This window comes from Cyclopterus lumpus, chromosome 3 (assembly GCF_009769545.1).
Source record: "Cyclopterus lumpus isolate fCycLum1 chromosome 3, fCycLum1.pri, whole genome shotgun sequence".
In the NCBI taxonomy this organism is placed as follows: domain Eukaryota; kingdom Metazoa; phylum Chordata; class Actinopteri; order Perciformes; family Cyclopteridae; genus Cyclopterus; species Cyclopterus lumpus.
Window position 1 is genome coordinate 2,118,008 of NC_046968.1, and position 14,082 is coordinate 2,132,089.

Consider the following 14,082-nt stretch of genomic DNA (forward strand, 5'->3'; position numbering starts at 1 on the left):
GAGTGGTAAGCAATCTAATTATGAGACAATTGGAGTAAGTTTTTGCGTGTCAGTCTGAACGAAAGGAACACCCGTTCAGTAGAACTGAGACAAAAGGTGAAAGGGGTTTGACTCTCATAAAGACATCTGCACAGGTAAATTAAAATGAGTCACATGTGGTGGTATCAACACCACACAGGTAATCAAATGAGTGGGGGAGCGAAGCGTGGTGTTGTTATAGTGTAGTTATAGTTGAAGCATTGTTTAATATAGAGTTATGTCATGTAGCTTATTAATGTGTTGATCGGACATATTATAGTAGTTTAGTAAAGTAGAGCAGTGTGGGCAGTGATGTATGTGTGATGTAAATGACATATAATGTAATGTATAATATAATATTAAGCAGTATAGTAGAGTTGTACAATACTGGAGTAGAGTACAGTAGTGTAGTGCATATAAGCCACCCTCAGTATCAGGAGCAGTGGGCCACTAATGCACCCAGGGAGCAACTTGTGTTGCAGTGTCTTGTCCAAGGACACTCAGACAGGCAGATGCACTAATCCTGAATGAATCATTCAGCGGTTTTAAAGAGAGATCATGAAACATTTGAAAGAAATGACACCATATCTGTGTCACTAATGACAAGTTTAATATATAAGCACCAAAACAATGTAGTTCTAGACCATCAGAGCTTTCACTGCTACATACCTTCTTGGCCTGTGTAACCAGTAGCTTACTGGTGGTTTATGTTAGCACACTTTATATGGATGGATAACTGACATTTTTAAGCAACTATTTGTGGCAACACTGTCTCTAACTGTCCTCTGGTTCATCATGAACTGGAACCATGTGAAAGGGGGCGTTTCATTACTGAAGGGAGCCATTGTGAAAAGAAACAGATTGAAAACAGAATCAGCTGAGCCCAGTCGTCACATATTAGACATTCTTTCCTACTGCTTCCTTTCTCCATTCTCCTTCTGGTTTTTCCAGCCTCTTAAAAGGGACTCAAGTAGACTTGGCAGCTCAAAGGTGCACAACGCACTGTGTCTGCTCAGCAATATTCTGCTGGGCAATGGCTGGACTGAAAAAAGGAGGGCTCCTTTTAAAGAGGATTCATTTCATGCGTCAGCCGCTGTTACCTCACTGTAGGCTTCAACGGGACTGCTCCTCATCCTCTCCCCTGCCATCCAAGCACTGCCGTCTAGAAACTGTCCGTTAAAGGGTGCCAGCTTGTCTGGACTCAGGAAGCTGCAGCCTCTAAAGAGAAAACATACCGGAGGGTCCTTACACCTTACTGCATGACTCATTCAAATATACTGTACATGATATCATTATTAGAGTTAGGCTGTTATAGGACTTAGAAGTACCTCTTCACACCAAAACTATCTAAAGTGAAACATATTGACTGTTGCTATATTGACTGTAAATAATGAGTAAGAACACCGAAAAGGAAGTCTTTGCTTGGATATCTGCTGGCTACACCAGGACCCCAGAAATACAGCCCCTCGCCCCAAGAGGCTTATTGTTATCACACCTATAGCTGGTGCGTTCAGAGGTTTTATTTTGTTTTACCTGTGTAGGTTTCCTTCATTCCCTGGCTCCACATTGGTGTCTGTGTCCTCTGTCTGGATGCTATTATCAGCCATTTGTGGTCCACACACGTCCTCAGCAGGCCCTGTGGCTACACACATCCTCCAGATACTACTCTCCTATAGCCACACACACGCACACACGCACACGCACACACACACACGCACACACACATAGTAAACAAGCATATGGGAACCTCTATATAGGTAGGTATAAAGCCAGCTTCATGAGCATATCAACCATCTGGCTGAGTGAGGTGACAAAGAAAGCGAAAACAGCTTCATATGGGCCATGTATGATTCAATGGCTCTTCAGGGGACGGTACATTGTGTGACCAGATTATTACATTATATAATACAGACAGAATGGCTGTGATCTTTAAATTGGTATGCATGTTTTTCCTTTATGTCAATTACTTAAAATATGGAGCAACCACAAAGGTGAACATGTCATCGTGTGAAACAAATAAATACAATAAATGATGAGTGTGAATCATTCTTGAAATCAATCTCCTCATGACAACATGGCTCTATTTACAGAAACTTGTGTTTGACTGTGAAGGAGTTGGTCTCCAATATAGATATAGTTTCTGTCTGGTAGCTGATTAAGAATGATCGATGTTTAGGAGTTAGCCCCCAGAGGGAAAACACTGCTCCATGTCGGTTGTTTATCAGCCTGCTGAGCCCATGGAGTTGTACAACATGTACACAATGTCAGTGGGAGCATGTTAGATGCTTTCAGAGAGTTGCTAACTTGTTTCTTTTTTTATATAAATGGTACATGGACTGTACCCATTCATAGACTGATGACAGGAGCTACCATGCAAGGTGCCACCTGCCCATCAGGACCCTATTGAACCATTCATACCCATTGAAAGTGGATCACATCACTCCAGTTCTGAGGTCTTTGCACTGGCTTCCTGTCCAACAAAAAAAATTGTTTAAAATCCTGCTCCTAGTTTATAAAGCACTGAATGGTTTAGGGCCTAAATACATGTGTGATCTGCTGCTACCTTATGAACCATCCAGACCCCTCAGGTGGTCTGGGAATGGTCTACTTTCTGTTCCAAGAGTCAGAACTAAACATGCAGAAGCAGCGTTCAGTTTTTCTGCTCCACATATCTGGAACAAGGTCCCTGAAAGATGCAGGTCTGCTGAGACCCTCTACTCCTTTAAATCCAGATTGAACACGTTTCTGTTTGCTGTTGCCTTTAATTGAACCAGATTCAAGGATATTAATCAATTTCTGCATTTCACTACTACAATTTATTTCTTGTTGACTGTTTTTAATGTTTTAATGAATGTTCTTAATTGTTTTAAAATCTCTTTTGTCTTTTGCATTATGTTTTCATGCTTTTAATGATTTTATGTGAAGCACTTTGAAATATGCGATACAAATAAACTTGCCTTGCCTTGTTACTACTGCTATTGTGAGAGTAACGTGTGTTCACACAATGGTGTCTTGATCAATTCAGTTGCCAAAAGCGAACTGGCACCTCTTCAGCTACCAGTCGCCCCTCCATACTCAGTCCATACTGGAACTTAGTTAGAGTTAGAAAACTTAATTAATCCCAAGTGGAGAAATTCATTGCCACCAAAGATTCATACAGACAAGAAACACACAATAAGGAATGAACAAAACCAGAAAAAATGCCTTCTAAAACATGGCCAACATCAGAAAGATGCCAAATCTAAACAACCACATCTAAAGGTGTTCACTAAAAAACAAACTGCTGCTGAGACAAAAGGCCTGAGTGGTTCGGTAGAACACTGAAGCCTCCTGAGTCTTCCCCCTGCTTCCTGCATCCAGCCCCTGGCCTGGACCTGGCCTCCTTGCCAATGGCCCTGCCTCCTTCTCTGTGCCTCCTCCCTCAAAGGCCGACCTCATCGGTCCAGATTCTTTCGCGATGCCTCCTGCCTCTGTGGCCCTGCCCCCTTCCATGGCCCTGCTGTGCCTCTTCAGTTTCATGGATTGTGGAGGCCTGGATGGTGGTCCATGCCTACTACTAATTATTCATATATTTCTGGCATATTCATTGAATGTGTTGTACTCTGTTCATCTGTACACATGACATCTATTGCTTCTGTCCATCTGGGGAGAGGGATCCTCCTCTGTTGCTCTCCTGAAGGGATCTTCACTTTTTTCCCTGTAAAAAAGGTTTCTTTCAGTTTTTTTGGGAGTTGTTCCTGATCCGATGTGAGGTCCTGGTATAGGGATGTCGTATGTGTACAGATTGTAAAGCCCTCTGAGGGGAGTTTGTAATTTGTGATTCTGGGCTATACAAAATAAACTGAATTGAATTGAATTGAATCGACAGCTTCCGGATTAAAGAAGAATAGCTTGGTGTCAATAAAATCAAATTATGGTTTGATTGTCCAAGAGGGGGGAGCATCTTTGAAATAAAATTGTCCTTAATGTTAACATAAAACAGATAATTTGAGAATAGTTGTATCGCTCCTCGTAGGGCATGCCACCATTTGTTTAAAAGAGGGCAGGCTGGCAGAGAGAGAGCAGTGATTAAAATCCCCATTAATAATAACCAGCGCGTCTGGAGAGGAGCGTTGCAGGTCATGGGGGACTCTGGATATGGTCTCTGTGGCCTGCTTCCTGTTACCCGATGGAGGAATATAGACAACTTGAACAATTACGTGAGAGAACTCCCTGGGCAAACAGTACGATCGGCAACTTACGGCAAGCATCTCAATGTTCGGGTCACAAACACTCTCTTTCACCGGGACATGACCAGGATGACACCACCGGTCATTCGCATAAAGGCAAACACCTCCACCTTGTTTTTTCCCAGTCTTTACTGGGTCTCTGTCCATCCTGTGTAGTAAAAATCCCTCCATTTTCACATGGGACTCTGGTATCCTGTCCGACAGTCAGGTCTCCGTAAATTCAGAATTGGTGATCGTACCTACGTCTTATTAGCCAAGAAGCAGACATTCCCCATAATAGCGTGGGGTAGCACAGGTTTGTACCCCCGCCGACTGTTTCTGACCTGGTCCCGGTCAGGATTCTGTCCCCTTGATTCAGGATTCTGTCCACTAGATGCAGGAGGCCGCAGCTGAAGAAGTTCCTGCCGACTATAGGAGATGAAAAGTGAGTCTGTTTCTCTTCCAACTTGAAATGTTTGGGCGGCTCTCCAGAAAAGTATAAAACAAAGCCACAGAAGGCAAACTGTGTGATTGTTAAGTGAAGCCATGGTTTTGTCATCAAAGTTTTAATACGCTGATGACCATGAATCAGAAGGCATTAAAAAGTATTTAAAAAACATTTTAAAAAAACATCAAACATAAAAACATGAATATTAAAAACACAGACACGCAAGTGACAAAGTCGCCAGCAAAGGGGGTGGCGCCTCCGAAATTTGGAATGGTTAGTCAACCTGCTGATGGCGTAAGAGGTGAAGTCGGGGGATCACCAAGGTCCGCAGAATTCATCCTCTCGGGACCATGAATCGCTGTACAAATTTTCAACCCAATCAAGAGTTATTTTAGTCTGGATTAAAGTTGTGGACTGACCAACCTTTTCTATTGTCATCACTAGTGCCGCTAGTATGGCCAAATAATTACAATGAACACAGGCAACAACAACGATCTTTCTCAGTTTAAAGAAGAGAATGGGCGAAAAAGTTCACAATCAGTCTCAGAATATGCTCAGAGTGTTTTTATAAGCAAATGATCACTAGCACAAACCGCTGCTGCCGTACCTTGATGCTGAAGGACCTCCTTGTGCTCCTTCTGTTCACCTTAAGTGTGGAGGTATGATGCAGCTGGTTATCTGACTCAGTGCGTCCTCTCTTCTCCAGGGCTGTATCTCTGCACTGTGTTTGATCCCAAGCAGTCATGTCTGCCCTGCAGCCTGGGCCCCATGTCCTGCACCTATCCGACACAGCACGCCTTTCTTCTGGACAGTCATCATTAGTTTTAGAGTGGCACAGGATCAGGGACCTGGACAGAGTCAGTGAAAGTCAGAAGGTCAATTTTAGGCATTAAAGTTTTTTTGGGTGGGGGGGCTCATTTGATGCAAGGGAGTATATTGTATGTTAGATTGTAAAGCTATCTGAAGAACATTTTTGATTTGTGATTTTGTCATATATAAATAAATGTAATTGGAAATTGGATTGAAGAAATATCAAGCTAAAAAAATATGTAGCATAGTCTTGGCTAAGAAATGGCATTACAATAACGAGCCATGCAGCACATAACCCTGACCTCCATGTCAATCTGTTTTTCACTCTACTCTTGTCGCAGATTCAGAACACTGGAAAAAGGCCACCCCAGTCTCACAACTTCTCAAATACAGAGGCACCCTTTAGAGTAGGGGTGGGCAAACTACGGCACGTTGGGCTTTTTAATCCGGCCCGCCGGATAATAATTTCTAATTATTATAAATTATAGTGAAGACCGCTGTAACGCTTCTCCGTTCCCGGAGTTTCCCGAAGCAGAATGACAGCAACAGACCAGCATCGATGTTTTTTAATGCTTATGTATTGCTCAGCTCTTTTAGGCTGTTTGTGCTCTCCTGCAGCAGAATACGTCAGGTTAACGACCGTTGTAACGCTTTCTGCTGCAGGAGAGCGCACACAAACAGCCTAAAAGAGCGCTAAACAATAAAGCTCACTATGTTTTTCTTTTTACGATTACCGTAATGTACCGCATACCACAGGCAAGCTCACCGTAATGTACCGCATACCACTGGAAAGCGATGACCGTAATGTACCGTATACCTCTGGAAAGCGATGACCGTAATGTACCGCATACCACTGGAAAGCGATCACCGTAATGTACCGCATACCACAGGCAAGCTCACCGTAATGTACCGCATACCACTGGAAAGCGATGACCGTAATGTACCGCATACCACTAGAAAGCGATGACCGTAATGTACCGCATAACACTGGAAAGCGATGACCGTAATGTACCGTATACCTCTGGAAAGCGATGACCGTAATGTACCGCATACCACTGGAAAGCGATCACCGTAATGTACCGCATACCACAGGCAAGCTCACCGTAATGTACCGCATACCACTGGAAAGCGATGACCGTTATGTACCGCATAACACTGGAAAGCGATGACCGTAATGTACCGTATACCTCTGGAAAGCGATGACCGTAATGTACCGCATACCACTGGAAAGTGATGACCGTAATGTACCGCATACCATTGGAAAGTGATTACCGTAATGTACCGCATACCTCTGGAAAGTGATTACCGTAATGTACCGCATACCACAGGCAAGCTCACCGTAATGTACCGCATACCATTGGAAAGTGATGACCGTAATGTACCGCATACCACTGGAAAGCGATCACCGTAATGTACCGCATACCACAGGCAAGCTCACCGTAATGTACCGCATACCACTAGAAAGCGATGACCGTAATGTACCGTATACCTCTGGAAAGCGATGACCGTAATGTACCGCATACCACTGGAAAGCGATCACCGTAATGTACCGCATACCACAGGCAAGCTCACCGTAATGTACCGCATACCACTGGAAAGCGATGACCGTTATGTACCGCATAACACTGGAAAGCGATGACCGTAATGTACCGTATACCTCTGGAAAGCGATGACCGTAATGTACCGCATACCACTGGAAAGTGATGACCGTAATGTACCGCATACCATTGGAAAGTGATTACCGTAATGTACCGCATACCTCTGGAAAGTGATTACCGTAATGTACCGCATACCACAGGCAAGCTCACCGTAATGTACCGCATACCATTGGAAAGTGATGACCGTAATGTACCGCATACCACTGGAAAGCGATCACCGTAATGTACCGCATACCACAGGCAAGCTCACCGTAATGTACCGCATACCACTAGAAAGCGATGACCGTAATGTACCGTATACCTCTGGAAAGCGATGACCGTAATGTACCGCATACCACTGGAAAGCGATCACCGTAATGTACCGCATACCACAGGCAAGCTCACCGTAATGTACCGCATACCGCTGGAAAGCGATGACCGTTATGTACCGCATAACACTGGAAGCGATGACCGTAATGTACCGCATACCACTGGAAAGAAATTACCGTAATGTACCGCATACCACTGGAAAGAAATTACCGTAATGTACCGCATTCTGCTGGAAAGAAATTACCGTAATGTACCGCATATCGCTGGAAAGAGATTACTGTAATGTACCGTATACCACTGGAAAGCGATGACCGTAATGTACCGCATACCACTGGAAAGCGATGACCGTAATGTACCGCATACCTCTGGAAAGCGATGACCGTAATGTACCGCATACCACTGGAAAGCGATCACCGTAATGTACCGCATACCACAGGCAAGCTCACCGTAATGTACCGCATACCGCTGGAAAGCGATGACCGTTATGTACCGCATAACACTGGAAAGCGATGACCGTAATGTACCGCATACCACTGGAAAGAAATTACCGTAATGTACCGCATACCACTGGAAAGAAATTACCGTAATGTACCGCATTCTGCTGGAAAGAAATTACCGTAATGTACCGCATATCGCTGGAAAGAGATTACTGTAATGTACCGTATACCACTGGAAAGCGATGACCGTAATGTACCGCATACCACTGGAAAGCGATGACCGTAATGTACCGCATACCACTGGAAAGAGATTACCGTAATGTACCTCATACCACTGGAAAGAGATTACCATAATGTACCTCATACCACTGAAAAGCGATGACCGTAATGTACCGCATACCACTGGAAAGAGATTACCGTTATGTACCTCATACCACTGGAAAGAGATTACCGTAATGTACCTCATACCACTGAAAAGCGATGACCGTAATGTACCGCATACCACTGGAAAGAAATTACCGTAATGTACCGCATATCGCTGGAAAGAGATTACTGTAATGTACCGTATACCACTGGAAAGCGATGACCGTAATGTACCGCATACCGCTGGAAAGCGATGACCGTAATGTACCGCATACCACTGGAAAGAGATTACCGTAATGTACCTCATACCACTGGAAAGAGATTACCATAATGTACCTCATACCACTGAAAAGCGATGACCGTAATGTACCGCATACCACTGGAAAGAGATTACCGTTATGTACCTCATACCACTGGAAAGAGATTACCGTAATGTACCTCAAACCACTGGAAAGAGATTACCATAATGTACCTCATACCACTGAAAAGCGATGACCGTAATGTACCGCATACCACTGGAAAGAGATTACCGTAATGTACCTCATACCACTGAAAAGCGATGACCGTAATGTACCGCATATCACTGGAAAGCTCTGCTTCTTAGTGTTCACAATCCTTTGTGAACACTAAGAAAACGTTAACTTTCGAAGAGTTCCAGTCATTTTAATTTTGCATGTCACTTTCTGTCGCTGGAGACGGGGTTCGTACTACAAGAGTTTTAGAGTTGTAAAATACAGGACTGCACCGCCCCGGACCAACAACACTGTTCCCCTGAAACGTTTTCTTTACTTTTTAGTTATTGGCTTTTACTTGTAATTCATATTGGTTCACACAAACACTGGCCCAGCCCGTCTGTCAAATTTTGGAGTCATTGTGGCCCCTGAGCCAAAAAGTTTTCCCACCCCTGCTTTAGAGTCTGTATGAGATGCACCAGGCTTTCAACGAACTCCAACATAAACCCATCCATGTCATTATTAAAGGCTAAAGAACAGGAAAGTCCTTAAGGTGGATCGTGGGGTCAAACACAGACTTTCACCCAGGAGGCAGCTGTTCATGTCCAATGTAAAACCAAGTCAACGTTGACTTATTTTACCTTGCACCTTATGTAACTTATGTAACTAGACACTGTGAGTTAAGTACAAGCAAACTTATTTTACGGAACAAACCTAAGCCACAATCCAAACCAAGTAAACTTAAAGACTTTGTTAGGCTACTTTGGCAGTTTATTTTGATAAGAAACTGTATACATGTAACAAGTGGAAAGTGACACTCCGTCCCCACCACAGAAAAAACTGAACTAGCGCAAAGCATTTTAGTTTGAAGCACGAGGCCACTGAAGGTCGCTGTTTCAGGAGATAGGAGAGAGAATGTGTTGAAAAGACATGTTTTAGCTGTGTGTTTCATATCCCGCTAAACACAATAACACAGATGTTTTCTGTAAGAAGGTATTCATGCTGTTGTTGTATGTAAATGTCTCATTGTTCTGGAGGAACATATCATGCATATAAACAAATTACCCTTTTTGGGATGATAACAATCTAACTATCTCTTTCCATCATAAAGATGGACACCAGCCTGTAACGACGGTTACATACTATTTCTGCCAATAAAAAGGGTAACCTAACTGAAGTGTTCTGCTTCTTGTGCAGCCCGAGTAGTAAGCCTTTGAGTGGTGCTGGTACCTGGAGAGCATGGCCAGTTTCTTGGAGCGGTGATTGTGGCTGCTGGTTGGGTTGTTGTTGCTGCTTTCCCCCTGGTCCCTGCGTCTCCTTTCCATCCTCCTAGCAGCCGCTGTGCTGGTTCTCCTCCTCTGGTGGGAGTATCTCTGAGGCATGACCGTCAGCGTGTGTGTATGTGTGTGCGGCTGGAGCTCGGAAACCATCCCACTCCTCCCAGCCGGCCTGAAGCCTAATGGAGAGGGACGCTCTGGAGGGCAATTAGAAAACTCAGTTAGGACAGTCTGACTGCATCTGTGTGTGTAAGTGTTCTGAGAAGCAGCTGAGGCAATTGTGGAGACCAGTGGAGATGAAAATGCTTTTCTTCCATGTTTTTAAAAAAATATTTATTTAGTCCTTATGACTACAGCCTAATCAGGCTCAGAAATGTTGAGAGAAGCACACAGACACACACACACACAATAGCATACAACGTGTAATATGACTAAAGCACATGGAACATGATCCACCGTTGTGTTTAGGCTGTTTTAATGTACACACAATCTCTAATAGATAGTGGTAGTCCTGGTGTAGTGGTCCCCATCAATGAGTTGGAGTCAATGATGGTCTGTACACTTTAACGCTTTACGCTTTAGAGTGCATTATAGCATGACCCTTGTATGCATTATACATTTTAGTGGAGATGGCCTCTCGCATTTGCCATGAACACTTAGTAAACAATGTGCAGAGGTTCTTCACTGAAACAAATATGGCCTTTGGTCCGACAACATGATGTTCCCCTCACAGTCGGCCTGACTGGCTAAGGAGGTTTAAGCAGCTATTCAGCTGCATGTTAGTGCTTGGATTGCCCTCGACATTCTTGATTGGGATCATTTCACTTTGACTGAATACTCATTAGCTACAACTTTTGTGGCTGCTGTAGCATTAGTTTTTAATGATTATGTGTAATAGGCCACTCAAAAACCATCAGGATCTGGGGGCATAATATATCTGTCTTTAGTGATGGTTACTGGGTCAGATTAAGAGATCATGGAGTCAGAATTGATCACAGTGACTTGGCATAGACACAGCAGGCTACATGTTGGACCCTGATCAATCGTAGCTTGTCGTCTTTTAACACTTGTTCAAATGCATAAGTGATTGGGAAGGAGGTGAAAACCGTCTTTATGGTTTAAGTTGACACAACCAACAACATCATGTGGTGAATGTTAAGAGAAGGTTCACAAATCCACACCTTTTTGTCGAGGTGTTGGGAAGTGTCCTTGTCTATCAGATCTGCTCATCAGTCTCTTCAACATGTTCATGGTGGTTCCCAACTCTTGGTCTATGGAAGATTAGTTACTAGAAAATATTTAATTCTACCAAAAAAGCTGAATTATAGATATTAATATAGATATAATAGATATAATTATATTATTAGATATTTGAATAGGCTAAATGTACACCACAACAAGGCCACACAAACAAAAGATGAAAAGGAAGCAGGTATTTTATTGTGACACGTGAGCCTACTGATGCACACACTCTGATGCAGAGTGCAGATTATAATGATTGATATTTGTCTTCCACTTGCAGCCAACACCTGTCTGTTCAGCTGTTAGCCGGGTAGTGTTGAGTAAAATTTTAACTTTGTTGGTGGACTCAGGACCAGTTGTCTCAGACTGTGTGAGGGCTGAGATGGTGAAGCATTTATTTGAGCTCTATTTACCGTCTCCAATCTTTCCACAGCTTGCTCTGACCATCACTAGTTTTCTGAGCCCTGGGCTGCAGAGCCTGAAAGCATGTTAGTTCCAGCAAGCGTTGGTTGTAATGTCACTTGCTGCGGCTGACTTCTCCCTCTTGGTTTGATTTGTATTCAATAACTAAATCAAATCCACTTACAGTTCAACAAGCAAAAACATGATGCAATGTGATCATCACAAAGACATTTGTTCATCATGCGTATATAAACCTGCACAACAACAACAACAAGACACCCAACAGGCGAACAATTCATGGAACAAATCAAGCTAATACAATAACTCATTTAAAGGCTCAATTCAGGCTTATTAAAAACATAAATAATTAATAAATAGATTTTACTAGAGAGAAAAATTGGATAAATAAATAATATGTGGTAATAAAATGGAGACATTCAAAATAATATGTCCAATTAAACGGTAAATAAATAATGTGCAAATGAAAATATAGCTTTATAATCTGCGAATGATATGCTTCAGTCTTCATGTTTGCATGGCAGAACCGGAAGTTGCTCTTCATATCTGTGACAGCTGGAGTTACCAGTCAGTGATACAACGACCTTTTGTGCATCTGGAGCCCATTTTACTTTCTCTTGAGCACGAGCGCTGATGTTTGGTCTCGAGATGCCGCTTTAGCTTTGAGGCTTCAGTGCTGCGTTGGTAGCGTTAGCTCACACTCCACACACACTCCACAAGGGGCGTTCACACCAAACGCATTGCGAATTTTTCTCGCGTCTGGATCCCATGTAAAATCAACGCACAGACGCGTTTGGTTGTAATTCGCCGGACGTTGCGATAGACGCATTTTGCGCGTTTGCGAAATTTCGCCAGAGTTGAAATATTTCAACTTCCAACGCGAGTTGCGAAACTAGCCAATCAGCGTTGAGATGCTCCGCCCGTTGGGCCGCTGCTGCTCTCGTAGCGCTGGAAGCGGAAGTTATCGAGACGGAGTCGGTGAAACTCCCCGAGCTGTGTGAGCCTACGGGTGATGTTATGAACCCAAACACGAGGGCGTTAGATGTTCCGACGTTTATGGGATGTCCACAACAAGTATAAAGCAGAACTAGTGGTTATTTCGATCGTGGTGGATGGTGGAATTTATAACTGTTTTTACCAAGGCAAGCCACGGAGATAAGCCACGCCCCCTTTTCGCAACTGGTTGCGAAAGACAAAAAATTAACACAACTTGACTGGTGAATATTCGCAACGCGTTTGGTGTGAACGCACCAACACACTCCACACACACACTACACACACTGGGCTCTGGCTCTGCCTCGTCACCTCCGTTAACAAAGCCCTACTTAGTGAAGTCGACATTGTACTGCGCAAACATTTAGACCTTAGGGGGGTTTTAGCACCACTTTCGTCTTCATTGTTTCATTTTAAATACTTCTCCTTAACTTTCCCTACAGGCTAGCGGCTGGCCGAGTGTCTTCTTCTGCCTATTGGAGCTTGTAAAACAACTGACTGATGCGTTACCGCCACCAAGTGGTGGGAAGCTGTATTGTAACTGAGCGTCTCATGGATAACAGTACTACCTCTGGTGTCTTCAATTGATAACCTATGCGGTCCCTCAGCCCACAGGTGCAAAACTGAAAGTTGTTTGCAGCCCTCTAGGTGGTACTCGCGGCCCTATTGGGCCGCAGCCCCATGGTTAGGAACCACTGGTTTAGACAACAGGGAGAAAAGGGAGATCTGAGGAGAGGGGTAGTCTCTTGACACAACGGTTACTTGTGGTTCTGTAGTGATGGAAACTACGTCTCTTTGGGGGGCTGCGTTCTTGTTCATTGTTCTCTTTTGTCTTTTTTTTGCTGCAAAATAATCACCAGGATAAGATTTAGATGAGATTAAAACTTTGACATCACACCAATACAATTTCATGTTGCATGTGTAGACTACGTTGAGCAACACTAAATGACTCGTATTGCCATATTAATGTCAATGAGCTGCATTCTGATCATCACACAAGGTGACCCCTTATCCCATCTCTTGCTTTGTGTATTCAAAGTAGTAAATTTACTGACAAAGTGTCTTGGAGCTGGGAATTTAGGACAGGCACTGTAATTTTGGAAATTTCAGAACTGCTCACAAGTACGACCCGTTCTTACCAAAGAGCCAGTCAGAACATCTGCTTACATAAAACCCCTATAAATTTGGAAAACTCAAAGCTCAATGTGATACGCCCAGAAATAGTTTGAGCAAAGCCAACTGTTTTTACATTTGTGTCCAGATTAAACAAACAAGACACAACATATCAATTAGTCAACTTAAATTGCTTTTTATTTTGGTAGTCACGTTTAAAGGTGTGTTTAGGATAGGCTGAATAAACATGCGTTTGCATAATCCTGTGTGTGTGTTGTGTGTGTGCGCGTGCGCGTCCTCACAGAAACACTGACTGCCTGTAACATTTGCAAGG

At 43.4% G+C, this 14,082-nt stretch overlaps 1 protein-coding gene across 1 annotated transcript in view; it reads right to left on the reverse strand.

Moving 5' to 3' along the window:
- Positions 1-10,085, reverse strand: part of il16 (interleukin 16) — a 45,842-nt gene extending 35,757 nt beyond the window's left edge. Inside the window, 5 exon segments of the mRNA XM_034562691.1 lie at positions 1,119-1,236; positions 1,552-1,688; positions 5,282-5,421; positions 5,470-5,522; positions 9,934-10,085. Of these exon segments, the coding sequence (XP_034418582.1) occupies positions 1,119-1,236; positions 1,552-1,688; positions 5,282-5,421; positions 5,470-5,522; positions 9,934-10,085 (600 nt within the window).
- Positions 10,086-14,082: the final 3,997 nt, after the last annotated feature.